Raw genomic sequence first — 27,313 nt, 5'->3', positions numbered from 1 at the left:
TGAATGTTTGTGGATTTTTATTTAACAAGAGTCATTTATTTTTAAAACAGAAAAATCAGGCTTTAGCCTTGAAACAAACAAATCTAGCCAAGATTATCCATGTTAAAAAATTAATCCAAACAGTACATGACTTTGAATCAGGAATAACATTATGACTAGATTTTTACCATGAAGAAATTATCCTGGTCAATTTATGAGAGGTTTGTGGATGAAGCCTAGGAACATGCAGTAGATAAAAGCATAACTGACAAGTCCAAATTATTACCTCCAAGGATTCAATTAGGTAAGGAAGAGATTGCACCAAGGAAGATGGTAGACTCAACCATTTAACCCCCGTGGTACAAAGAGAAGCATGTTTAAGATAAGTTCTTATAAACATCATCACCAGTAGAAAAAAACAGGCTATACCCATATAGATCTATTTGTGAGTTTAAATTGAAATCATTGCCTTGGGTAGGTTGTATGGAGAAGCAGTCAAGGGTTGGACTTCCCAATCTAGGACAATCTGCCCTCAGTGCCATGACAGGTATAGTTACAGAGTAAAGTTTGAAGGAAACTCACCAGCTGGCTAATTGTTCAACAAAGCTGCTGATGGGACAACACGAGTGGGCTCAGGCCCACCTTGGGTCAAGGCTTGGACCTCAGATTCTGAGAAATGATTTCATAGTAACCAATTAGCTATTTCATAGCAAATAAGCTAACAAGCATTCATATAGAAAAATGAGAGTTCAAAGGGAACTTGAGTTCTTATGCCAACTCATCAACCCATCCTCTTCTCACCAGGACACTATTTGAGAAACCAAGTTAAGGTTGGTAAACAGATGATGTGAGGAAAGAGAGTAAAAGATGTTCAAATAGAGGTAAAAGATGTTCAAAAAGTTAACATCTCCAAACTTTGAAAACTTGCTGTTGCTTTCTCTCTAATCTCTCCCAAGGGACCAGATTTCTCAGGTAGATGAGTGAAAGATCTTAGCAGTCCTTTTCCTGGAAGGCTGAAGATGCAAGGGTACATACACCCTGTACATTACTGGTTCTCAAAGCATGGTCTTGGGACCCTTGGAGTCTCTGAAATCCTTTTGGGGGATTTCTTTGAGGTCAAAATTATTTTCATAATGACACTGCGATGTTACTTGCCTTTCTTTTCTTGTCTCCCAGCGGTACAGTGGAGTTTTCCAGAGGCTGCATGACCTGTGACAATGTTATCACTCTGACAGAAGTTGGAAGGCGTACTTGTGTACTGTTGTGTTTTAAAATTTCTCCATCTTAACTTACAACACAATAACTGTCAATGAATATAACCCACTCAACATTTAGGAGTGCAAAATGTTCCTAAGATCAAAAATTTTAAGAACCACAATATAGGCCATCATTGTCAGTCACCATGCTAGAATGCTAACAAAATACCATCATGGTATTCTTTTCAATGAGATTTGGGGAACACCCAAGTATTCTAGGTGAAGACTTCTTAAAGAGATTTAGGAAGTATTCTATCTAAGTAGATAATATTCAGATTACCTCAAAAGCTCTAAATAACTGTGCTGTGGGCATGCACCCTCCTCTAACATACAGGTATGTGTGCCCAGATCCTTTTACTGGATATGTTAATTTGCAAAGAAAAAAGATAAGGGAACATTTTCATCTATCCTTTGACAACTATCTGAAATGGGATCACAATTCATGCATACAGCCTTCATTTGAAAGGAAATGCATTCTATTTTTGGAATTCTTGAACTCTAAATGAACTGAAACCAAGAATCCATAGCCTACCAGGAATACAGGGTAATCAAGCAAGCTTTTCCGGCTTGGGGGTTTGTGTGAGTGTCTCTGTGCATGCACGCATGTGCAAGAAATGAGGTCAGTTTGGTCACCAGGCCATCTGTTAGAGACTTCTGAATTACATTCTTCAAACACAGCACAGAGGTTCATTCCCACAGGTTGGCTCAGTGCCCCTTTAGACAGGATCTTGGGATTCCATAAGGCCACTGCCTCCTAAGCAATGGAAGGGATCTTTTTTTACATGAGCCTTCCTGAAGCTGGACATGGAGCATATGTGCCCACAAATATAATATTACAAGCCTAGAATTTTCATTTATCTCACATACACGGACTGTGACAGAGCTGGATATACATCCCAAACCAAAGTAACCAAAATACAGAATAGAAGCATTTGATTTGAATTTGACTGAACACAGATGAGATGAACACCTAGTACATTCCAGACACTAATGGAGGTTACATGAGGAAGGCAAGACAAATACTTTTTCTGTCCTCAAGAGTAAAAGTGAAAAAAGTAAAAGCGTTAGTCACTCACCTATGTCCAACTCTTTGTGATTCCATGGACTGGGCCTACTAGGCTCCTCTATCCATGGAATTTCTCTAGGTAAGAATACTGAGGGGGTAGCCATTCCCTTTTCCAGGGGATCTTCCTGACCCAGGGATCGAACACTGGTCTCCCACATTGCAGGCACATTCTTTATCATCTGAGCCACCAGGGAAGCCCTGGGTAGCCATGAGCCTAACGTGATATGAACACACAAACTTCACCTACCACTTACTAGTCACTGCAATCCAGTAACCTCTGTCATCTGAGTTAACTAACTGAGATAAGGACAGAAGGGTGACCACCATTTCTCTCTTTTATTCTTACTATGCTGACCTCCTGGAACCATCTCTGGCCCTTGTCCTGAAAGAAATGATTGTCACAGAAAATTCATGTCTTAGAAACAAAACTGTTGTCTATTATAGAGACTCTTTAGCAAAAGAAAATGAATGACACTCAAAATGTTCCATTTTAATCACCGCGTTTATAATCATGTCCATTAAACTATTTTATCTTTAGGAGAAATGAGAAGATAATGGTAAAAGCTAGAATTTTAACAGTGGTTAGGAAGGCAAACTTGAGTCACCTTCTTCATACTGAGAGGTAGTGATGTGAAGGCACCAGTGTCAGAAACTTGCTTGGTGAGGTGGCTTTCTCTCAGCATCTGGAAGGCGATGCATTCCCACCACTCACTGATTCACTGCTTTGCTCACTGGTTCTTTTCTGGGCAAGGAAGAGAGTTCTGTCTCCCGCAGGGTTTCATAGGCATCTGACAGCAGTTCATGGAAGACAGCTGTCCTGGGGCCCAGAATGGGCAGTCTGTAGTGAACATTCTCTGGAGAACAGAGCAAGAAGGAAGGAGAAGGGCTCCTTAGATTCTATTTTTAAAATACACTCAAAATAACCAGTGTCACCAAAGACTTCTCAACCTTATAAAATAGCTTCAAGATTCACATGAAAATCCTCTCTAACAGAACCATTTTACCCCACCACACGTGGGCTTTTACATATCTTGGGCAAAGAGGCCAGAAAAGAGTGTTTAGAAACAAAACTCAAATATTCAGAGAGACTGCCAATTAAATTATAAATGAAGATAACGTGAGACTGGAACTGTAACGAGTTAAAGGGAAAAGAGGATACAATCCTCAAAAGACTTTTCAGAGACACGTGTGGTTCTGCTCTTCAAACAAACAAATGGGATCTTACGAAAGCCTACAGCAGGGCAAACGCACTTGTATTTCAAAAGGAACCTTCATTTTACGAAATAATTTATTTTAGGGCTCCTTAGAACTCTTACCATCCTGACCTCTTCTTTGGTTATCAGTTTATTTACAGATGGTTGGTTTATTCAACATTTTTGTGACTACTCATTGTGAAGGAGAGTACATCAGTGCCTAAAATAGCATATTCTCATCAGAAGTCACTGAATGACTAAGGGAGCTGGTGTCCTGAACTCTCTGGAAAAGCTCCCTGGTCCAGGTGAATGAGAGCTAAGAGATGTCAGAAGATCACAAACCAGTTCAGTGTCATCACTGTGATGAAGAGGAAACCGAGGTACAGGGTCATGATGAACTAAGGATCAGAAGCCAGGTCTCCTTAATCCTAACCCTTCGTGTCACAGCTTAGCCCTGGTGGAGTGGTAGACCAGGCCAGGTGGTAGACTTAAGTCAGGTGGTTAGCAGCTGTACCAATGTTTATGGACAAGAGCTTGTGAGTGTTATGGAACTCTGGACTCAAGGCCAAAGTCAAGATGAAGAAACCCCATCACTTAATAGAGATAGGCTCTTTCCATTTACTTAGTTCTCACTAGTAATTATTGAGGATCTACGAAATTTAGCTGAATCCAGAAAACACTAGGGATTACTGTCGTGATCAACAAAATGAGCTGGGCAGTCATTGGCAGTGATGTTTGCTGGGATGACTCAGGCATTTGGTATTTTGCAGCATGTCCACAGGCTATGCAACACAGGGACACGTCTAAGCTGTATAAGCCAGTGGGGCTGGGGCAGTGTCAGCAGCTTTTCTGGGTCAATCAAAAGTGAAGGCTGCTGGTACTGAGTGTCTGGCTCTCCGGGATGGGAGTGGTTTTAAAAGTGGGAACACAGAGACCCAGAGAGTTTTAACAAGATAGGTAAACCTGTCTAGCAAGGCTAGGATCTAAACCCAGGTCTCTCTGTTCCTAGGTACCTTTTTTTTAACCTCAGAAAGCATACACAAGAGCAAAGCTCAGTTCAGAAGGGTCGCAACGGGAATCAGCTATCAATCTATCAAGCCTCAGCTCTAAAAGCACTTCCTGAAGTCCTACCTCCAAGACTGCGGTTCTTGGATGAACACTGTGGGCAAGAACCATGTCTATCGAGAAGTTAATGTGATCTACATTCATCGAGTCTAGCTCTTATATTGGTAGTTGAAAATATATCCCCAGGGTTAATAAATTCATGAGAAGCATCTTATCACATTGTGCTGTAAAATCAGAAAATAAACATTTTTGCTTAGGGAAGGGCATGTAATTACGTGTGAGTGTGTGTGTACACATAGGTTTCATCTTTTGTGAGGCAGACCTGAAAAAAATCCAGGCTTTAGGGAAACTCAGAATGAATGTGCAGCTGATGAGAGAACCCTGAAACCAGCCTCACATGGGTTTATTCGCCCAGCATTCCCTAGGCTTCAAGAGAATGAGGTGGTTGCAGGCAGATGGGGGAACTTTCATGAAGGATGCACTTAACTCTTGGATCTTCAGTCCACTTTGGCTAAATGACAGGCAGAAGAGAAGCCAATATTTCTGTATACTTAAGAAGGGATTGGAGATCCACTAGAGTGGAAATTTCCTAACCTCAGCTGTCCCCTTAGTCTCTGATCCTCCCTTTTGACACTCCTTCAAGATACCCCTTCTGTCCTTAAATTTCCTTTCTGATGTCTTCTCAGTTCAATTCTGGCTCTAACTCCCCTGCAACCTCCCAGGACAGAGCTTAGACTTTCCCATCAGAATGAAGTAAAGAAAGTGCTCTTGATTTTCCTTACTGTGTGTATCAAAAGAAAAACTGAAAGCGGCTTCAGTTAATCTGGGAGCAGATGAAAATATGGACATAAAGTGACCGCCTCTGCTGCATCAAACCCTTAAATTACATCAGTCCAAAGAATGGGCCACCCCTCCTTCACCAGCCCTGCACTGGTTTCTCTAAAAGATAAGATTTATGCTGAAGCCAGAGATAGAGTTGCTATCCTTTTATTCTATTACCAGTGAATGAATATACGAATAGCACTGGGCAGCTGCCAGGAGAAGGCAGGTGTTCCAAGGAGCCTGTGGGAGGGAGGGTTCAGGGCTTGGGAAGGCCATTCCAGCGGAGTGGGGACATACATGCTTTCTCCCCTTCATTGGGGCTATTAGGACTGTCTGAGAAGGGAATTATCTATAGACATTCTTCAGCAAGTGGATTATGGGGCTCTTTAAAAGGGGCAGAGCAATGTGGCATGGAGAGGACCTGGGAAGGAACACACCACGGATAAGGCCAAGTGAGGGCTGAAGAGGGGACAGGGAGGGCTGGAGTGAAGGGAGGGCTGTGGACCCACCGAAGCAGGTCAATAAGCAGAATGTGAAAGAGAAGGGATGCAGAGTGGGAATTTGTTCAAAAAATTCAGAAATTATCTTAGGCAGTAAACTTTTCATTCTGTTACCATGACGGTGGTATGTTTCCCCTACAAGTACTCCAAAAGAAGGCAAACCTGTTAGGATGTCATCACAAGAACGTTTGGGTACAGTCTGGGCTTTTGGTGGATGGAGACTCATCATTCTGATGGGAAGAAGCAAGAATACACATTAGTGATTTGGCTAGGGCTTGACAGAAAGGAATGTGTCTTTATAAATTTTAAAACACAGATGGGCTCTTGAACCCAGCACCTGCTATCTTGGTGTTCAGATCACTTGGCTGCAGTGTGAGATGACTGGTCAAAGACCACTACTTCAGAAGCTCTTTTTACTTAAGTGATATTTTTATGGATTTTGATAAAAGCTGCATTTAAAAAAGTATTTTATTTCACTGTCAGAACATGTACAGTCTGAAAATAGAAGGGATTAAGGAGAGAATCCTCCAGTTCTCAAGAAAAACGTAACACTTACAATCTACCTTTCAAGTGCAAAATTGAGCAAATTTTTATCACAGTCTTCCAATTTTGGAGAAAATGTCTTGACCACTGTCTTTTTTTCCCCGGAAGCTAAGATTGGAAGTGACTCTCAACCAAAAAGTGCTCAATTGCTTAGTCATGTCCAACTCTTTGAAACCCCATGGATGGTAGACACCAGGCTCCTCTGTCCATGGAATTTTCCAGGCAGAATACTGGAGTGGGTTCCCATTTGCTTCTCCAGTTGATCTTCCTGACCCATGGATCGAACCCATGTCTCTGGCATCTCCTGCATTAGGAGGCAGATTCTTTACCCACTGACCCATCAGGGAAGCCCCAAACTGTTTCTACATTATTTAAGTTGTTTTATTTCTAAAGATTGACCAATCTATAAATTTGGATGGGCAAGCTACATCTCTACATTCATTTCTTGGTATCTATTTCAACAAAGATTTTCCAAGATTATTTTAACTTTGCTACTAAAAGTATGGCCAATCCAGCCAGTTAATTTTATTAAATTGCCATTGGAGGATTCACTGGGACTAAGAAAAGGAAAAATACTTTTAACTGCCCATTTTTGGCAAACAAGAAGGTGGTATTTGTAAGACAATAGTTTAAGAACTGCCTACACTATAATACAGCAAATATATATCTATCTGCTCATACTTATTTCCTCTGTCTCTTCCTTTCTCCCTTTCCTTTTTCCTTCATTCCTTCCAATCAACAAACATCACTTAATTCCCACAATGACTATAATTAAAGTCTCTTAAAAAGTATTTCAATGAAGACAATTCCATCAGCCTATATGCGTACTGATACTTAGAGACTGTGAGGAGAGAAATTATAAGCTACAAACAGAACCAGGATCTTACTTTATAGTCACACAAGCTAAATCTGAAACAGAGTAGGATGTTTTCCTTCATTTTACTAGAAAATAAAAACTAAAAGAGACCAATCTAATAATACTGGGATCGACATGATTTTAGGATTGGCTCAGCCATCACTCTAAGCTTTAAAGGAAGAAGAGCTTGATTTTTTAAAAAATTAATGACTCAGGATTTGAGACTTTCTTTAAAGTACCAAATATACAAGATAAATAAATTGGGTCAAAGCTTTTCAAAAGTCTCTTTCATAGAAGAATGAACTTTAGCTCAGAAATTCCTGAGTTTAAATAGTTCAATTTTCCATTTAAAGTCTGTAAAGAATATCTATGAGAGTTTCATTTACTGTGATATAAGAGCATTTATAAGTATAGAGTTGGTGTGGGTAATGTTCGTGCTGGAGCCCGTCCCATTCAAATGCCCATTTCCTCCACCACCATGTCTACCTGGGCCAGGGCATGGATTTGATGCATCTGAGTCCACGTCTTAGTTTGTGTAAATGGCCCCGAACTCATACAGAGAAATATAACATCTACGACTGTCCATCCTAGGTTACAAAAGGGCCTATTTAGTTTCCCACATTATTGCTCTCTGTAGAGGAAACAAGTTAATAATTGTCATTAGATCACATACCACTTCTTGGCTTCGTCATATGTAAGGGTCAGTGCAGGCTCACCTTTCAACCATCTACTGCAAGGCCAGTCCACCTACCTCGGTTCCTTATCCAGGGTGACTCCATGTTTTCAGTTTTTTAATAAAATGAAAACTGAATTCTTCTTCCCTGTCTGGTAGTAACATGAAGGAAACCCCCCCCCCCCCCCGAAATCCAACTAATCAAACTTTGACTGGACTTTATTTCTGATATATTTGATCTTGGTAAGAAAGCAGCAGATGACAACAAAAGGAATGGTTAACAGTAATTTTAGTCACTGCAACATACCAGAGACTGTCCCAGTCCCAAGAGAAATGATGCGTGATCTCTCATGTCTCATGAATTAGATAGGTCATCTACATGGAAAATTTGTGTTTAGTTCTAAGTTATCAAACAAATCTATTCTATGCCTTGTACAGGTCTTATGAAGGTAGAAAGGAAGATTGTAGTTTGCACATCAGTTTCAATAGCTGTTTAGGGAAAAGGTAAAAACAACTATTTTTTGGGTCTAACTGTGTATTAATAGTTTAACCAGAAAATGAAACCACTCAAGAAACTCATCACTTAAGCATTCCCTAAACATTTTACTTATAACTCAACCCACTATCCTATGTCCCCAAATGAATATAACCAGATATAAATCTGTGTCCTGATTTAAATCTTTAACTTACCTATGATTCATAATATTTGCAAAGGATTGTTTCAGATCATCTGGGATTATCAGAGTTTTTGGTTGCACCTATGGAAGAAAGTCTCATGTATAACAATGCCCAAAACTGTACTCTACGTTATAGAAATAACATACCATCTTAGCAAACTCGAGTTGCATTTAATATGAGTCATTCATATATCATTTTCTCCTTTCTCTTATTGAATTTATTCCTATTTTAATTTTTTTGCTGCTATTATAATTGGAATAGTTCTCTTTATTTCACTTTTGGATTTTTCATTGCTATTACCTAGAAATAAAATTATTTTTTGTACACAGATCTTGTGTCTCATAACTTTGCTGTACTCATTTATTAGTAAATGTTCTGTGGATCCCTTAAGGTTTTCTATACATAAAATCACTCATTTGAAATATGGTTTTATGTTTTCATAGTTTTAATTTCTTTTATTCTAATTTCAGTTTCTTTTTCTTGCCTTAATTTTCCTGACTAGAACAAACACTCAATGGTGAACAGAAGAGGCAAGAGTACATATCCAGGTCTGTCCCTGATCTCAGGGGAAAACACCCAGTCTTTCCTCAGTAAGTCTGATATTAGCTGTGGGTTTTGGTAGACTCCCTACATCAAGTTGAGGAAGTGCCTTCTAGTTTTATGAGTCTCCTTTCTTGGCCGTTCCCCATGGCATGCAGGCCCAGGGATTGAACCCACGCCTCCTGTGGTGGAAGCAGTGTCAGCCACTGCCCACCAGGGAATTTCCTAGGAGCCTTTCTATACCTTGCCAGCATCTCCGCTCCACCCCATGAATGGAGGGGTCTCGGTGACAAAGCGGTCCCCACCAAGGAAGTGGAGCTGCTACTGCACACAGTGAGCCAAGAGCACTTCACACGTATTTTCTAACCTCTTTTCACTTCCCCCAGGCTCTTCGAGCCCTGGTTCTGACAGCACTAGGGAAGGGCCCTCGGGCACTTTTGCATCTGAGGCCCTCCCTTTGGGCGTTCCAATGAATGATAAAACCCTGCTGTGTGCTTCCACTCGGGGCTGGTTTGGGCAAAAGCAAAAGTCAGAAGAGAGGTCTTGAGAGAGAGAACAGCTGCTGAGGTCCCCAGGGAGCCAACTGGCCAGGGTCCGCTTAGGCCTGGGGTCAGGGCCTTCTAAACGTAGACACAAGTGATTCCAGAAATAGGACCAGGAGAAATTCCAATCCCAATTTCCCAGACCCCAGCCAAAGCTGATATTGAACACTGTGATCCTAATTATGCAGAACATGAATGGAGGTTGTAACATCCAGGTACACCTTTGTTGGTAGCTTCAGTGACATTTCCAAATCCCACACGACAAACTCATAAACCCAGAGAAACACTTGCTCGTTGGAAGCATTTTCACTGTGAACTCATTAAAGGCGCCTCGCTCGTGCCTCCTGTTTGTCTTCTACTCCTTGCCCCTTTCCTGTTTCTGTACAACTAGCCTCACTTTCCTCCCTGAGTCAAAGAGGATCAGAATTGAAGAGATGCTTCCCAAACCCAAACCTAACCATTCAACTAAACCAACCTTCAATCCAAGCCCGATGCTTTCTCCGAAGGCCCCTAACCCTGCTTCCTACACTGACCCAAGTCTTAACTCCAGTATGTACAGCCTCCCTCCTGAAACACACCTCTTTCTTTAGCAACTCAGATGTCAGAGCTTTGTTCTTGAGGCGCCCACATCCCCTTGATAGCCTTTTCTTTCCTAAAACTCCCCCCACCCACCATTCCCCACCACCAGTAACAAACAACCACCTGTAGCCAGGAAGTACCAGAGATTCTCTCCCCAGCTCCACCACCACTGAGGCGATGACGGAATGTGTGGCACAGCCCAGGCTGAAGCTGCTTGTTTCATGGCTGAGATGCTGGAGTGTTGCGTTGGAGACATGTTTAGGCAGAGAAGAGGCTCCATAACCTCCGGCACCTCTGTAGGGTAGTCACCTGAGTCCAAGCAAAGCAGCTCAACTCCGTTCTTCTCCTCTGGTTCAACCTGCCTCGGTTCATCTGTGGTTTGTTGCAAATGGGGGGGTTAATCATGCAAGGTGGTGGTGCTCCCAGGCTAGCAGCTGCTCATCTGCGGCCCTTCCTGACAGGCTCCATCCTGGTCTCTCTGCTGGGCTTTGGTGCGGAAGGTGTAGTGCTGTGCCCTGGGGATGCCCATGCCCACACCTGCCATCCCCTCACCTACCATTTTCACATCTCGACATGTGGAGCACAGCTGCTTGTTTCTGATCAGTGTGGGGTCATTCTGGTTCCACCCGGCCTGCAGGGACAGAGAGAGAGACAGAGAGAGGTGAGGACCTGGGGTGGCAAAGAAGTGGGGAAGGGGTGGAGGGGTGGAAGGAATAAGTTACTTCTGCCACAAAACAAAGATGAACACTCTGGTCCCAGCCATGCCCAGGATGGATGTTAGACTCAGACAGGGTTTAGACAGAAGAGGGTGAGCCACAGACTAAACAGTGGCCTCGGGCGCCCACATACAGTGACACAGGCGTCAGACAGCTGGCAGGGGGCGGAGTGGGGCAGGGTGGGTGGGGGCTGAAATCCAGTGAGGTCCCTCTTTCAGTGTGAGGGGCTTTCCTCTCTCACAGGTGACACTTTCTAAATTTCATATACAACTCCCACCATCTTGACTAGTTGAGGCCCTCCGATGGCCTGAGAAAAACAAATAGAAGACTTCTCTGCTGCAAACCCGCTTTCTCTAGTCTCTCTGAAATCCTATCCTCTCTTGTCAGGCCTTCACTCTGGGGTGACGTCAGCTCTCAAGCATACACTGCTACCACGTGGCCCTTCTGCACCACCCGAGAGGCCGATCAAGACCTGGGCAGAACTGGAGCCGGTGTGTGGGTCCTGATCCCCGTCTCCCGCCAGAGGAGGGAGGCAAAGAAACCACCAGCAGAGGGATAGTGGTGCCGCATCTGCTCAATGCTTTCTTTCAGACTCGATTTCTGCCAAAAGGGGAAAGGGTGGGCTTCGGCGCATTTCCACCTGAAACGCAGGCTTCTCATTTGCGTAGCTGGTGAAAGCTTGGTTAGGGAACAGATGGCAACTTGAGGTTAGCATCCCGTGTGGGGATTCTCTCTTCCCCTTTCCTGTTCACACTGACACCAGAGTCCTGAGATAGATTCTTAGGAAGCGTAGCTACAAGGGAGAGGAGGGCCGCAGAGACGAGCAGACAGTGATTGCAAACTGAAGGCTTTCTCTCATTTGATTGGCCGGTGATCTGTCACTGCCGGTGTGCCCACCTGCGCCCTGACGCGTTCCTGCTCTCCAGCCAGGTGTGCAGAACAGGAAGGTGGGGAATATACCCGCATGGCACGGGGAGTGCCTGCGGCGTGCTCCTATGGTGACCTTTGCCGGACTGTTCCATGAGATACACTTGGGTGAGGCATTACTAGGGATCTGAGGACTGTAAAGTATGCACCATGTTGGATTCTTCTGACAAATATCTGAAATACATTTCATGTTTATAGTCCACTTTCAAAGAATCAGCTCAAAGAAACAGTATTCCCACACTGGGCTGGCATGTGAAAGCATGACTGGGAACAGCTTAATCCATTCATTCAGCCACAAACCGTCACTGTGACTCCACCGCGTAGAGGGCGCTGAGATGGGGACACAAAGATGAATAAGAGGTTTCTGGCCCAAAGGAAGACCAGGGAAGAATACAGACTCATGTGTTTGTCCATTCATTAATGCTGGAGTGGGTTGCCATTTCCTCCCAGGGGATCTTCCCAACCCAAGGATTGAACCTGGGTCTCCTGTATTACAAGCAGATTCTTTACCATCTGAGCCACCAGGGAACCCCAGGTACTGAGGATGTGGAGATAAAGAAGAAACCATTTCTGACCGCAACTTGCTCAGCGCCCGGTGTTTGGGTACCAAGAAGCATGCCAGTGTTGAAGGCAGAAAGACGCTGAGGCCACCGGGAGCCAAAAGGAGGCCTGAGCTCACCTGGTGGGTGTGGGGTGTCATGAGAAAGCTCTGAGGCGGGTTGAAAGAACAGGCAGTGCTTGGGTAGGTGCTGGATGGCGAGCAAGGAGAGGGGGCGGTGTTCCAACCTAGGAACACTGCGCAGTGACTTGGAAGAAAGACCTGGCAAATCCACTTCAGGTAAGTTAGGACAGCCTGGAATGGCCAGTTGTGTAGGGGAGGAGGGAGTGGGGAGAAGAGAGGCTGGAGAGGACCCCCCACAAACCCTCACCCTGACCCTGGGCTGACTCCTCTGCTCTGCTGGACCCATTCAAACTTCTACCTTCTCTTCCCAGATATCCTGGGCGTGGGACCTCCTGGGGCCCAGGCTTCTCCCCCTGTCCCTCATGTCTTTGAGTTCTGAGACTAAGACATCTCTCTGAAACTGCAATTCAAGGCTGGATGTGCTAGGCATCACTGAAGAAGCAAGGGTACTTCTGGGCCTTTGGCAAAGAGATGGACTGTATCCCCCTGGAGGACTCAGCAGAGGCTTCTGAAAGTGGCATCTGTGCTTGGTCTGAAAGGACGAGGAAGACCTGGATGGGTGGAGGTGGGGTGGGAGGGTCCTCGGCAGGTTCGTTTTCAGTAGAGTTAGAAGCAGGTGCTGGTGTTTCCTGCAGTTGATTCTGCCCCTCTTGCAGACATCTGGTGTCTGCAGAAGAAAACACTAGAGCCCGCAGGGATTGGAGTCACAGGATTCATTCCAAATCAAGCAACAAGCATACCAGGTGCCTGGCAGGAGCTTGCTAGTTTAACGATGGTTGGGCCTGTGACCTGAGTCCCACACTGTGAGGACTGTCATCCTTGGGAATCTGAGGGAAAAACATGTCATATATATTGTTTGATCTGGTTTTGGCAACTCCTTATCCTGTACAATCTAGCTTAGATGTTTCTTTCTCAGAAAGTCTTTCTCCTGACTCCCTTACCTGGGTGTCTGCCTCTCAGATTGCCATCAGAGATTTAGTATAACTCTTGTTGCAATTTGTGCTGTTATTCTGTTTTCTTTTTAGCATGTTTGTTTCCTCCTAAGAGCAAGAATGTATCTCACACATCTTTGGATATATAAGAGGCTGACTTTCAATCTTCTCACCACAGAGAACTCTTTTTATAATTTCCTTCTCATTGACTCCCAAGTTTTGACAGCTTGTGATCACTAGAGCAACTACCCTGCATCTCCTAAGTCCTCCAGTTTCATGTTGATCAAACACATACAGCAACAAATACAAGTTTCAGAGGAAGTACTGATAATCACCACTGACCCAAAGTAGTACCAGAATCTAGAGCCTACTGTGTGCCACACAGTAGGCACTCAACACATGTTGGTTGAACGAATGTGTCAGTGTAAGCATTTTAAACTATCAGGTATATAGACAGGACTAGCCTCTTGCCTGGAAAATCCCATGGACAGAGGAGCCTGGTGGGCTGCAGTCCATGGGCTCGCTAAGAGTCAGACACGACTGAGTGACTTCACTTTAACTCTTCACTTTCATGCATTGGAGAAGGAAATGGCAACCCACTCCAGTGTTCTTGCCTTGAGAATCCCAGGGACGGGGGAGCCTGGTGGGCTGCCATCTATGGGGTCACACAGAGTCAGACACAACTGAAGCGACTTAGCAGCAGCAGCCTCTTGCCTGGAAAATCCCATGAATGGAGGAGCCTGGTGGGCTGCAGTCCATGGGGTCACGAAGAGTTGGACACGACTGAGCGACTTCGCTTTCACTTTTCACTTTCACGCATTGGAGAAGGAAATGGCAACCCACTCCAGTGTTCTTGCCTAGAGAACCCCAGGCACGGTGGAGCCTGGTGGGCCACTGTGTATGGGGTCGCACAGAGTCGGACACAACTGAAGTGACTTAGCAGCAGCAGCAGCATACATGTATGTCCATAAATCTCTAAAACACAAGACAGATGTGTGCAAAGATCATTATTGCAATAGCACTTTCTTCAGGGAAACGTTTGTGTGCAACCAATTCATGGACACAAAGTTCTTAGAAAAGCCAAGGCTGGAAGGCAAATTGCTTGGTTCCAGACCTGGCTCTGAGAAGCTTGACTGGGCGATCACTGAAACGCTCTGTTACTCCCAGCCCCTTGCTGCTGCTGCTGCTGCTGCTGCTGCTGCTGGTCTCTGTGGCCAAAAGGCCAGAGGCTAACTCTCATCCTGCCCACACTTTCTAGGGACAGAAAGAACCAGTTTTTGACGTGTGGCTTCAGTCACTCTGCCAGGAGAGTGGCGGTATTCCCACCTGAGACTCACTGTCAGCCAATCCTCGCCCCCAGAAGAGCCACTGCATCCCTCCTCACCTGGAGAGGTGGGCAAGGGCCTGGAGGTGAGGGGCTGGGGGGTAGAGGGGTGTCTGTGCAGTGTGGGAGGCAGCTGTGATGAGCAATCCTGCCTGGCCGGTCTATAAAGACACTAATGCAACCTCTTTGGGATTATGTGTTCTTTCTGGGCCTCAGCCCTGAAACCGAGGCCCTTTCCTTCTACGGTCTCTCCTTCTCATTCCTGATTGCCTTCATGCCCACTTGGCATACTAGCAGGAATGGAGATAAACAGGCTGGTGGTTCTGAGTACAGGCCTCCTGGCTGTGTCATCTGCAGAGTCAGCGCCATCAGGGAAAGAGGCTCTGAAATGTCCATGGGTCTCTCATTTCCCGAGCAGCTGTCCCCAGGAGAGTCCGGCCAAGGTGATGCAGAGCTCAGCCGACCCCCAGGGCCAAAGCCTGCGCTTCACATCACCTGGAAACAGCCTCTTATCTGAGCTTAGTGTCTGCTGAGGCCCCTGAACTCTGGCTTGTGGCCAAAGTGCTGGGCCTCCTTGAATCTTAGAGGGAAAAAAAGAATTTTTTTCTCCCTCTCCTTCTCTCTTCCTCTCTCTGTCTCTTGCTCTCTTTCAGACACACACCTGTCCATCTAACAAAAACTGAAAAATGTAAGCACCAGATGGCAAATTTAAAAATATCCATCAAAAACATGATTCGAGGGGCCCTGACAGGCCTGCCTCCTATCTTCTCACCCCACACCTGCCTTCCTTTCCTCCTGCTCACTCCTGCCTTAACTGAGACACCTCATCAACTATCACTTACTTCCACCCTTTCAGTGGACACAGTGAGGAAACTGTGGCTCAGACAGGTTAAGAGATTTGTCCAACTGTCCATACATGTAGTTTCTGTCATCCAGAAAGTTCTTTGGATAAAGGGTCAAAGAAAGACTACCTTTTTCCCAGGGGGAGAGAGAACTCCTAGTGTCCATGTCAGGACATGATGATTCCCACAGCCCTTAGAAGCCAAAAAAGTAACAGTAGAAGAACCACATTCAATATTCAAACAAAAAGCCCCCATCATAATTACACATTTCCCTGCTCTCGGACAATACCAAGCGTCTCAAAAACAAAAGTGAACACAGTTTAAGAAATGCTGTTACTGCTCACTAGGAAAAATTTCAAACATACACGAAATGATCAACAGCCGTGTAACTATCATCCAGACTTATGAAACTTGGTTTTGATTTCATTATTTAGACCATTATTTATATCTAGATCATTATTTCAGGTCAGTTCTTTCCTTTAAAGCTTGGATTTGTGGTTATATGTGTTTGATCAACACAAAAATAAGGAATGAGGCGTATGTGAGGGGTCATGAATTTGCAAAAACTTGAGAGTCAATGACAGAGAAATAAGAGTTCTCAGAAAATGGGAAGTTGCCTCCTATAGTGTTCCCAGCCACATCTCTGCTGCTGGACAGTGTTTGTCAATGAGGGCTTTCTGTCACAAGTCTGCCAAAAGCAGCGTGGGTAATGTTCTCTTCTCTGTGACTCGTCAGACTGGAACAACAAAGCCAGTCAAGGAGAGCAGACGGGGATGGGGCGGCAATGGAGGGAGTGGGGTACTCTGCACTCCATGGCGCAGCGCTGGGGGGACTCGGTCAAAGCCCACCCAGGACGCAGGCAAGGCTGTAGGGCCTCCCACCATGGCTCCCCGATCGCCTCCACGTCCGCTCTGCTGGGCTGTGAGCTCTGCGGGAGTCACCTCCTGGCCTCAGTCACCCAATTACCACGGTCACTTTCTTCTCTCATGGAATCTGCAGGAGTCAAGTGCAGGCCTGGAACAGGCAGGTGAAAGCCCTGCCTGGTAAAGAGCTGCTCCACAGGTGTTTGAGCGGGGACACGTTCAGGCCTCATTTCTTGGTCTTCATTTTGTTTTTCTTTTCTGTGAGCTCCAGCTCTCCTTTTTTGGTTCCTTTCTGGTGCGTGCTGTCCCCTGACCCTCCTGTGTGTCTGGCTCCTGCTCTCTTGCTGTGTGTCTCCCTCTCCCTGTCTTCCTGTCTCTGCGCCTCTGGTTCTGTGTCTCTATGGTGATGCACCCAGGCGTCCCGCTCCAGACACGCACACTCGGCCCTGCCCAGGACTGCTCCTGGGCAGCAAAGGCCACCTGGAATGCGGATGTTCAAAGCGATGCCTTTTGACCCGTGATGATGAGGAGGAAGGGAGCCAGGTGGCAAGACCTTTGCACCTGCGCCCTGCGGACAGGATCTCAGGGCTACCACAGCCTCCTGACAGGTGCCTGGTGTGGAGGAGGAAGGAAGAGAGGGACAGTACATTCCACTCCCATGAGACAGAAGACAGCTTCTCTCTAGAGAGGAGAAGCACACACATGCGGGCCTCAGGCTCGCCACTGACTCTGGGCGCTGGATTCAGATCTGACATGAGGTGCCCGCCATGCCCCACAGATGCCAGCGCCCTAAGAAGGGTGCCAGACTATGCCTCCCCAAACCGGCCACATTGGCCTAAGCCTTGTTTTGAGCTAAGATGCTCTGTAAAAACAGCACGGGCAAGAAAAGTGCTCTAACCTCCTCCTTTTCTTCCCAAAAGGAGATAAAATCGCATGTACAGGATGTCCTAATACCAGAAGAAAAGTAACGTGCTTATCGTCAAGGACAAGAAATGAAGCCAAAAGAACTGTTCTCCTCCTTCAGCCTCCTCAGTTTAGTTACTCTTGCACAACTGCCTTTTTTGACACCTACTATGAAAACATTCAGATTTTGCTACTTTGGGTCTTCATTTCCTTATGAAGGCTCCTGTTTCACATAAAACTTATAGTAAATAAAATTTTCTCCCATTAAGCTGTCCCTTTAAATCCCTAGTTCAGCCCCAAACCCTAAGACGGCAAAGGTAAAATTTGCCTCCCCTACACCTGTTTGGCCTACACACCCGCGCACACGCTCACTGGTGGAGGGTCAGTCTCTGACAAGGTGGGGGTGAAGGTGTGGGTGAAGTGCCTGAGTCTCCTGTCGCACAGGAGCGATGGGCTTGTGACCTCCCGGGTCTGCTCAGAGACCAGCCTCCCCGGCTCGGCCTGCAGGGAGGCCGCGGGAGCTGTTGCTCTTGGCTTCCATCTAGTGGCCACATAAGAGTATTGGAGCCGCGAAATCCTAAACCAGGCCTGTCTCTCACGATGCTTTCCTCCCTCTCCGCAGAGCCTTAGCGCCTAAGGATGACACGGTGCGCTGAGGCCCAGGGCACACCCGCGAAGAGGAGGCGCTCGGTGGCAGCGGAGAGCCTGTCTCAGGAACAACTGCAGAGACTGACTGACTGGAAGGCTTCTTGCTGGCACTGCAGCAAACAAGGGGTCAACGCCGTCTCCGCTCAGGGCCCTCCGTCCCTTTCTTACCTACTTGCCCGTCCAGCCTAAGGTGTTGGGGGGATTCGTGCTTGACTCTCAAGCACAGCCCTGACCCGCCACTCCCGTGCTTGTAGACCTGGAACTGCACCTTCGTGCCCGGGCGGGGTCCGCCCGCCTCCTCGGGCCCCTCCCACCCCGGGCCCGCGCTGCCGCCGGCGGGATCCCTGGATGCTCTGGCGGCGAGCCCAGGCTCCAAGTCTTGGCCAGCCCCAGCCCCGGCCCTTCCTCCTCGGGTGGAAATGATATCTTCCAGATCCAGCGCAGGTGCCGCTGCTTCTCGCAGCCTCCCTCGCCCCTCCCCCAGGCCGCAGGTGACCTTTCCCCCACCTCCTCTCCAGGACTTTGCTCTTTCACTGAGTCCGCGGTTGGGTGCCTGGCCCGTCCGCCCCCTCATCTGTGTGGGTGGCATCTGACTCACTCATCTCTTTCAACCACATAACGCGAGGGCCCTGGAAGCGTTCATCCCCTGACCCAAGGGCACTGTGCCAAGCGCTTAGCGTGCCGCCTTTAGCAGCCCTGGGAGAGTGACTTGGGATTTTTCAGGTGGAGACACTGCCCACATCCCCTGGAATGCTCTTTCTCCACCTAGGGCGGGTGCTCGCTGCACCAGCACCCCTCATATGGGAACTCACCCCCCGCAGTGTCCCCCAGCAGCCAGTCGTGGCAGGCTTCCGCAAGGTGAAGGATTGGTGTGGAGTTCTTAATGTGAAATCCCCTGGGTTTAGGGGGTCTTAGGTGGGAGACAGAGGGCTTCATGGTGGTGGGGGGAAGGGGTTAGAGACTCCAGAAAGGCGGACTGGTTCTGGGCACAGGCTGAGCAGCAGTCCCTGAAGGTCTCAGGGAAGGCCCTTCAATATGAATTTTTTTTTTTTTTTTTTGGTGTGTGTGTCGGGGGTGGGGGTGGGGGTTCCCTTTTTGATAATTGTAACCTGATGCCTTTATTCTTAGTTCTAGTGCATGGGAGCCTTAAGATACTCAGGACAGGATGGGACAGGGGCAGGCAGTGTTCACTCACTTCCTTTAACAAATCTCTGCTGAACACTGAGGATGATCCAGACTCACGGCTGTGTTAGGGAGATACCATACCCTTTGTATTCATATTCTGTCATCCTGGAACTATTTATAGCCTCGGGTTTCTTTTCGATTAAAAAATAATTGAGTACCTTAGATAAGACATCTGGAACTTGGAACAAAATTGGCAAATTCATATCCTTCTTGGATGCAACCAGAAAAGTGGCAGAGGAATGAGGATATCTGAGAAGGCAAAACAAGAGTAAGTTAGAACCGAGGCGCCCTGTGTGAAGTATCAGGCCCTTGGGCACTTCAGAGAGAACCTGGGGGACACCCAAGTTGTTGCTTCTCACCCTGAACCTGGAGGGCCCCGGCCATTTTGAGGCTGCCATAAGATTTCTCCTCTTTAGTCCCTCTGGCTTCTCTGGCCCTTTAAGTTTTCCTTTTTTTTTTTTTTTTTTAATGTTAAAAATTTTTTAAATTTATTTTTGGCTGCACTGGATCTTCGCTGCTTTTGTGCCAGCCTTCTCTAGTTGCAGCGAGTGGGGGCTACTCCTCCTCGTGGCGCGTGGACTTTTTATTGCGGTGGCTTCTCTTGTTTTGGAGCATAGGCTCTAGGCACGTGGGTTTCAGTAGCTGGAGCACGTGAGCTCAGTAGTTGTGACACGTAGACTTTAGCTGGCCCTGTGGCACGGGGAATCTTCCCAGACCAAGGATCAAACACCTTGCATTGGCAGGCAGATTCTTACCACTGCACCACCAGAGAAGTTCATCCCTTTTTTTGAACTAACCAATGCCAGTTGTAGGTTGTTAGTGGATGGTGTACAAACAAAGTAAGAAAAAAATTGTTGACAAAATCAGAAAGATAACGGGTGAAATGTACCCCAGAGCTCCTTCTTGGCAAGGCCTGCACACAAGCCACTGATATTTAATAAGAGCAGTCCTTTCCTGCCTGGCCTGCTTTCTCGGAGCTTCTGTCCCTGTACCCTAAAATGATCTACCCATTTCCTACCATGGAACATCTCCCTCCAATTATACTCTTCCTTTGGAACATTCCTTCGTTCCAGGCAGAAGGTGAGGCAGAGATGCTACAGCAATAACAAGAGTTCTCTTCCCAGGGTGACCCACCCTGCTGGCCACTGTGGGTTGTTTAATTACACTGTAAGAAGCCAAGGTGTGCAGGGGGCCTGGGCCTCATAAGCAGCCTGTGTGTGCAGCCTTGGGCCTTCCCTGGCCTCTGAGAAATGGAAACTCACATGGAATGCTGGTAGTTCTGCCAAGAACACCTCTCCTCTTTTGTAAGGAAGTATTTCATTGTCCATTGTTCATTTATGACAAAGTCATGCACATGGTGTTCATGAGGCATTTATTGTTTTATTTCCCCCACCATTGCTCTGGGAGAGTGGGGAAGTGGGTCTGATCCAGCTCCTTCACCACCTCTGTCTTTGACGTGTGAACAGCTTGCCTTGAACTTATACCCGAATGCTGACCAGGAGAGATCAGAGGCCCCTTTAGAACTGCTTTGGCACCCAAGAATGTTAAACAAACAGGACCACAGTGTGACGTGACAGCTTTTGAGACAAATGATGGATGTGGCTTCAGCACAGTCAGGCTGACCTGAGAGAGAGACCTCCTAGAAGGAAGGGGTCTGTGGGCAGTGACCCTCAGAACCGGGTCTCACCTCCTCCAAGCCTGCAGATGTGTATCCAGAACTCGCAGTTAGGGGTGCTCTGAGTGGATTTCACTGAAGTTTCCTTTCTCTTTTTCAGACTGTTTTGTGTTGGAACTCCTTGTCCAAAGCTCAGTAATACTTAAAGCACATTCAGAACTTCCCAACCAAGTTCCTAGAAAAGGGTTTTTTTCCAGAAATAAACAGCTTGGAACTCCAAGCTATGGCCAGAGAAGGGGTTTCCAATCCTTAGGAACTGTTGAGACTTGAAGAATCCTTTCAAAAGACTTTCCATTCCTATCTTGTGCTTCTGAAGGTAGGGCACCTCACAGGTGCTGTCTAGTCATCTTAGAGTTCTTGTGAGGTAGATAAGCACCATTTCTCTTCAGAGGTATTGAGAAATCCTCCCAGAACAGACATGGGCAGAGCTCCATACCATATCAACTTATTTCTCTTTGCAACTGGCTCAAGCATGGCTGGCTGCATGGAAAAACTACTCTTTCTCTCCCCAGCTGGCTGGCCCCTGGGACACCCCAGGACCCATCTGTGAAACTGAACAGGCCGTGAGAGTGCCCAGTTGTGTTCTCGGTCTGCCTTTTTCATATCCCTGCTCCCTGTGGGCATGCTCAGCCACTCAGTCATGTCCAACTCTTTGCAAGCTCATGGACTGTAGCCCGCCAGGCTCCTCTGTCCATGGGATTTTCCAGGCAAGAATACTGGAGTGGGTTGCCATTGCCTACTCCAGTGCTCCCTTCCTACCTCCCACCAAAGGCTTGTACAATCAAGGCAAAAGGGAGCTGGGGGTGAGAGAGCCATGCACAGGGATGCTTTGCTCATGGCTGCAGGAGGAGGTCTAAGAGCTGTGGGGTGGGATGGGATAGCAGGATGTTACCCTAGTTAGATGTCAGACACTACCCATTTCACATGGAAATCCACGTTTCTGCTACCGTTGGAAATAGACGGGGTCACATACCTGCAGGCAGCATTGACCAGGGTAGAGGCTGACTGTTCCTCTCCTGAAGGGAGGTGATCTCCCCTTCATTATAGTTCCCTTCGGCCAGCTCTACTCATGTGTGCTGACCACCTACCACTGTCATGTGAGTTTGTACCCTGCCCCCAATTAAAAGGTGCTAAACTGTCAGTACTCATGCTGATCCCTGAACTGCTAACAACTCTTAATAAGAACTAAGTCATTGGTGTTTTTATTTAGTCAACAAGCCTTTGGGTTTACTCAATCTCAGATTGCCTGCTTTATATTAAGACATTAGCTAGAGTTTAGATATATTCCAAGTTATGAGAAAAAAAAAAAAAAACCACCGAACAACAAGCACTTTACAGGTGCTTCTGAGAATATACAAAACTGTCTAGCTGCTTACTGAGAATGTGGTTTCTAAGAAGGGCAGCAGATGAAGCAAAGGTGTATGTTATTAAAATGGGATGTGGAGGGAATATTTATCATGCAGAGTCATTTATCCACGGACAAGAGGGTACATGACAGTTACCAAAAGGAGGAAAGGCTCTTTCAGAGAGCATTATCTTTCCAGCAAATGCCCTTACATGCCAGGGAGCCAATTTCTCACCTATAGTGTACCTATAAACTTAGCTCCTGGACTGCCCTCTCCTAGTCTTCCCTGGTTTTTCCCATTCACCCTGACATTAACCTCACACTCAGCCTTCCTTTTGTTTCCCCTTTCAGAGGAGAGTATAAGACCTGGGGATCACACCTGGGGATCAGAAATGGGGGAGGAATGAGTGAACTCAGTTATTTCAAGTGGCAACTCCCTACACATGAAATCCCCCAATTTTAAAGGATAGACACATGTTCCACAGTCATTTGTTTGAAAGGGCAGGACTGGTGAGATTGGAGGAGATTGTCTCAAACAAAGTTAAAATACAGGAAGTTGCTACTCTATGAAGATAAGAATTTATGATTCTAGACTTTAATGGTTAAAATTTAAAACGTTCAAATTAAAGCAGGGAGACAGGGTAAGATGATGAAGAGGATGGAATTGTTTTGAAAGGCAGTGTCCATGGGCAAAATTTTCTTGTATTGCTAAGTGGTAGTGGAACAGAAGGAAGTTAATTGAGGTCTTATCTCCTCTGCTGCTGCTGCTGCTAAGTCGCTTCAGTCGTGTCCGACTCTGTGCGACCCCATAGACGGCAGCCCACCAGGCTCCCCCATCCCTGGGATTCTCCAGGCAAGAACACTAGCCAGGCCAATTCTCAGGGCTCACTTTTGTGTTAGAAACCATGGCCCTTTCCATTTTGTTGCTGTTAATTAAAAAAAAAAAAATTTGGTGGCACCCTGGGGCATGTGGGATCTCAGTTCCCCAACCAGGGATCCAACATGCACCCGCTTCATTGGAAGGCATCATCTTAACCACTGGATTACTGGGCAAGTTCTCCTTTCTGGTTTTTAAGCACTTGACTTAGCCTCTTAAGCGACCAGCTATGCCCCTCAGATGATTGTCCCTAATCCTTAAGAAATCATCTTCCATGAGACCTTGCTTGAAATCTTTGCTCTCAGTGGTTGGGCTTTTACCTTTTGGGGAGGCTGAGCACTAATGGCTTGTTCATGAAGCTGGCCTCACTAAACCAGGGAATCTTGTCAAATCTTGGAACAGACACCTAGAGGGAAAAATGGAAAGAGATCATTTTGCAGAATGTATTTCACTTGGCCTTTTCCATCATTAGGATGATGAAAGTAGGCTAACAGCAGCTATACATCGGTCAGCACTTCACATTTTTTATGTTTCGTATCTGACCCCATTGACTCTCCCATTAAGTAGCCAAGAGGAAACAGTGTTATCTCCATTTACAGACGAAGAAATCAAAGCTTAGTCAGTGTGATTTGCTGAGTCACACGGACAGTAAGTGGATTTAGGTTTTCTGACTTATGTGTCCACTACATCTTCTGTCCTGTCTCCCTTTGCTCCTCCATTACTCCCATCTGTTCATGCATCCTCTTGCATTTCCACAACCTCAGCTGAATGCTAGCAGTCTCCCATTCCAAGTGTCTGGCTGTTTTCAGTCACAGGGCCCTCCACCCTCACCCCTTCCAGGAGGCAGAGGAAAGAACTGCACTTCCAAGCGACAGACAATGGGATGTTGATCTAGGTTAATCCACTTTCCAAGTGTGTGCCCTTGGACAGATCACAACCTCTCTGAGCCTCCGTTTTGTCTTCCATGAGAGGAGGACATCGTCTCTTGGGAGGAATTCTTGTCTCTTCTGTTCACTGCTGTATCACTAGCACCTGAAACAGTGCATGATACCTGTAGATATTTATTGCGTATGTGTCCAGTGGTTGCACGGATGCATGGGATGTCCCTAGCTGAGGGCTTGACTTCACAATAGCTCAATCAAGTCGCGCTTATAACCTTTCTTCTTCCAGCCTGGCTTGCGATGCCACATTCCGGGCCTCGCTGTTGAAGATCAGCTTTCCTGGCTCAGAGCATTCCCCCTTGGGAGAGGAACTGGAAGTTCCTCTTAAGTGGCCAGGAGGAGGCAGCAGCGACATCGCGGCCTCACCGGCTGAGAAAGGGCGCTCTAGCCGCGGAGGTTGGGGCGGCCCCGGAAGTGCTCAGCCATCGACGCGACCCCGGCGCCCCGGATGGGGAAGGAGGCGGGCGGCCGCCCTTCCCCGGCCGCGCACCCCTAGGACCTCGCGGGCAGGTGGGTTCCGATTGGGAGTCAGTGTTTCCGGGCCTCCTCCGCCGTCTCCCGCAGGCCCGATGCGGGTGAAGGGCGGCGGCGGCGGCGGCGGCGGGCGGGGCAGGCCCAGGACGGGGAGTGGGGTGCCCCCGGGGACACTCCACCCGGCCCTGTCCCCCACCCTTTGGGTGGGAGTTGCCCTTTTCGGCGCCTCGGACCCTACCGTGGTCCCCTTGGAAGAAATAAGGTGGGGCAATAAGAATTTTCTTCTCAGACTTGCTGGATGACCTTGGTATTTTTGACTTAATTTTCCCTTTGTGGAAAGGGGATCATTATCTTCGATCCTCCCGAGTTTCGCCGTTTATAAGTAGGATGATAGCTCTTTAAAGGATGTTGAGCTCAGTTAAGGGATTAAGAATCTTGAATCTTTGCTTTTGGTTAAACAAACCATAGAGCTCGTATCTTTCCGTGCTGTGAGGTTTACCTTTCTCTATAGACCGGTAACTTTCTTCTTTTCTACTTTTTCTAAGTAACAGATGCCTTTGAGAACCCAATAAAACTTGGATTCTAGTCCTAGAAATTTGCGTAAATCACAGCAACAAATATGCATTAACAGGGAGGGTTTTTGAACGGTCTTGAAGATCATCCATAGACCTCAGGGGTGTGTGAACCCCTGAGTTAAGAACTGGTTTAGAGGTACAGGCTTTTGGGCAAAACTTTGGTTTGAATCTGGCTCCACTATTTACCACTGTTAGCTTGAACTGAAGTAAAGCATACACTTTGAATCTCAGCTGTTTTACTAGATACAGTGGGACTGACACTAACTTGGCAAGGTTGTGGAGATTAAATGGAAGAAGCTTCAAAGGCTCAGGACATAGTAGGCACTGGATAAGTGACAGCTGAAAAAGAATTACAGTGTAAAATCTGAAATGAAATTTTCATATTTATAGTATAAGACGGCCACCACGTATATTTTGTTCAGGCTTCTAACAAACCAAGTTGATTTGATTTTAGCTCAGTCCTACCCTTGACCTTTCATAGATTCATAGTCTCTCTTTTTGTAGGAACTTACCTGCATTGTCCTGCCTCAGAGAACAAACTCATCTACTGTAGGCCTAGCCTGGGTTGCTGCCTTTGATAGCAAGGGAAGGTCAGTACAATATCAACCACAACTCAGCATGGAATTTCCAGAGAAGTCTTACTCCAAAACTTTATAAAGAACAAGAACCACATGGACTTCTGCAAGGGAGATTGAAGTCGCCTGAGTATGAGCGAAAGGATAATGTGTGCCCAGCCTGTAGCTAACACCAAAGAGGTCAGGTGGCAGAAGGTCTTGTATGAGCGACAGCCCTTTCCAGATAACTACGTGGATCGGAGGTTCCTCGAAGAGCTCCGGAAAAACATCTATGCCCGGAAATACCAATATTGGGCTGTGGTGTTTGAGTCCAGTGTGGTGATACAGCAGCTGTGCAGTGTCTGTGTTTTTGTGGTTATCTGGTGGTATATGGATGAGGGTCTTCTGGCCCCTCAGTGGCTTTTTGGGACCGGCCTGGCTTCTTCACTGATTGGCTATGTTTTGTTTGATCTCATTGACGGAGGTGAAGGACGGAGGAAGAGTGGGCGGACCCGGTGGGCTGACTTGAAGAGTGCCCTAGTCTTCATTACTTTCACATATGGCTTTTCGCCGGTGCTGAAGACCCTGACAGAATCGGTCAGCACTGACACCATCTATGCCATGGCAGTCTTCATGCTGTTAGGTCACCTCATCTTCTTTGACTATGGTGCCAATGCTGCCATTGTATCCAGCACACTGTCCTTGAACATGGCCATCTTTGCTTCTGTCTGCCTTGCCTCCCGCCTGCCCCGATCCCTCCATGCCTTCATCATGGTGACATTTGCCATCCAGATTTTTGCCCTGTGGCCTATGTTACAGAAGAAACTGAAGGCATGTACGCCCCGCAGCTATGTGGGGGTCACACTGCTCTTTGCATTCTCAGCCTTAGGAGGCCTGCTGTCCATCAGTGCTGTGGGAGCCATACTCTTTGCCCTTCTGCTGGTTTCCATCTCGTGTCTCTGCCCTTTCTACCTCATTCGCCTGCAGCTTTTTAAAGAAAACATTCATGGGCCTTGGGATGAGGCTGAAATCAAAGAAGATTTGTCCAGGTTTCTCAGCTGAGTTGGGGACCTCCATTCCGTTACTAAGACAAGCTGATAGACCAGCCTTCCAACTAGTAGAAGATTTGAAGGCAGAGTTCCATTCTGGAAGTGGCATGCTCATGTGGGTGGGAGATCAGAGATCAAAAGAAAATGTTAACAAAAGTCTTGGGCAGTGAAGGTGATTATCCTTTCTGTTATCTTATGGATGAAAAAGCTTCCTGGGGCTCTCGAATTATTGCCTCTCATTTTTCTCTGTAACAAATGAAGTGGTGTGGTTTCTATTTATTAAAAAAATAATAACACATCAAGCTGTCTCATGACTTTTCTGTAAGCAGAAGGCATACAGTAGGGACATGGAGAGTAAGAATTTGTGTATGTGTGTGCATGTAGTCACTTCTCTCTACCAAATGCAGGCTCTGTTACTTATCTACAGCTCAAATGCTAGAACCCTGGATAATATGTCCAGTTTTGTTGCCAAAGATCACAGAATTGATCTCTTACCCTTGACTCAGCGT

The 27,313-nt window shown here is 46.6% G+C and overlaps 2 protein-coding genes across 3 annotated transcripts; one reads left to right on the top strand and one right to left on the bottom strand.

Moving 5' to 3' along the window:
• C12H1orf105 (chromosome 12 C1orf105 homolog) lies at positions 1-24,507 on the bottom strand. Its single transcript, XM_042229324.2, has 8 exons — positions 24,368-24,507; positions 24,263-24,317; positions 23,532-23,617; positions 19,473-19,563; positions 10,849-10,923; positions 8,644-8,711; positions 6,044-6,111; positions 1-3,155 (listed from the first exon to the last, which is right to left on the bottom strand). The coding sequence occupies exons 1-8, from the start codon at positions 24,505-24,507 to the stop codon at positions 3,010-3,012; spliced, it is 729 nt and encodes a 242-aa protein (XP_042085258.1). The 3' UTR covers positions 1-3,009.
• Positions 24,508-24,590: 83 nt separating this feature from the next.
• PIGC (phosphatidylinositol glycan anchor biosynthesis class C) lies at positions 24,591-27,102 on the top strand. Of its 2 annotated transcripts, none has more exons than XM_012187277.4 (2): positions 24,591-24,662; positions 25,706-27,102. In XM_012187277.4, exon 2 carries the CDS (start codon positions 25,909-25,911, stop codon positions 26,815-26,817), a length of 909 nt encoding a protein of 302 aa, XP_012042667.1. In that variant the 5' UTR covers positions 24,591-24,662; positions 25,706-25,908; the 3' UTR covers positions 26,818-27,102. The 2 variants fall into 2 exon arrangements, with proteins under 2 accessions (XP_012042667.1, XP_012042668.1); XM_012187278.5 differs by having other exon boundaries at positions 24,591-24,888.
• The last annotated feature ends 211 nt before the right edge of the window (positions 27,103-27,313 follow it).

The sequence above is a fragment of the Ovis aries genome, chromosome 12 (genome assembly GCF_016772045.2).
Source record: "Ovis aries strain OAR_USU_Benz2616 breed Rambouillet chromosome 12, ARS-UI_Ramb_v3.0, whole genome shotgun sequence".
Taxonomy (NCBI): domain Eukaryota; kingdom Metazoa; phylum Chordata; class Mammalia; order Artiodactyla; family Bovidae; genus Ovis; species Ovis aries.
Note: the sequence above shows the minus strand (reverse complement) of the source record. Positions and strands in the feature narration are given on the sequence as shown.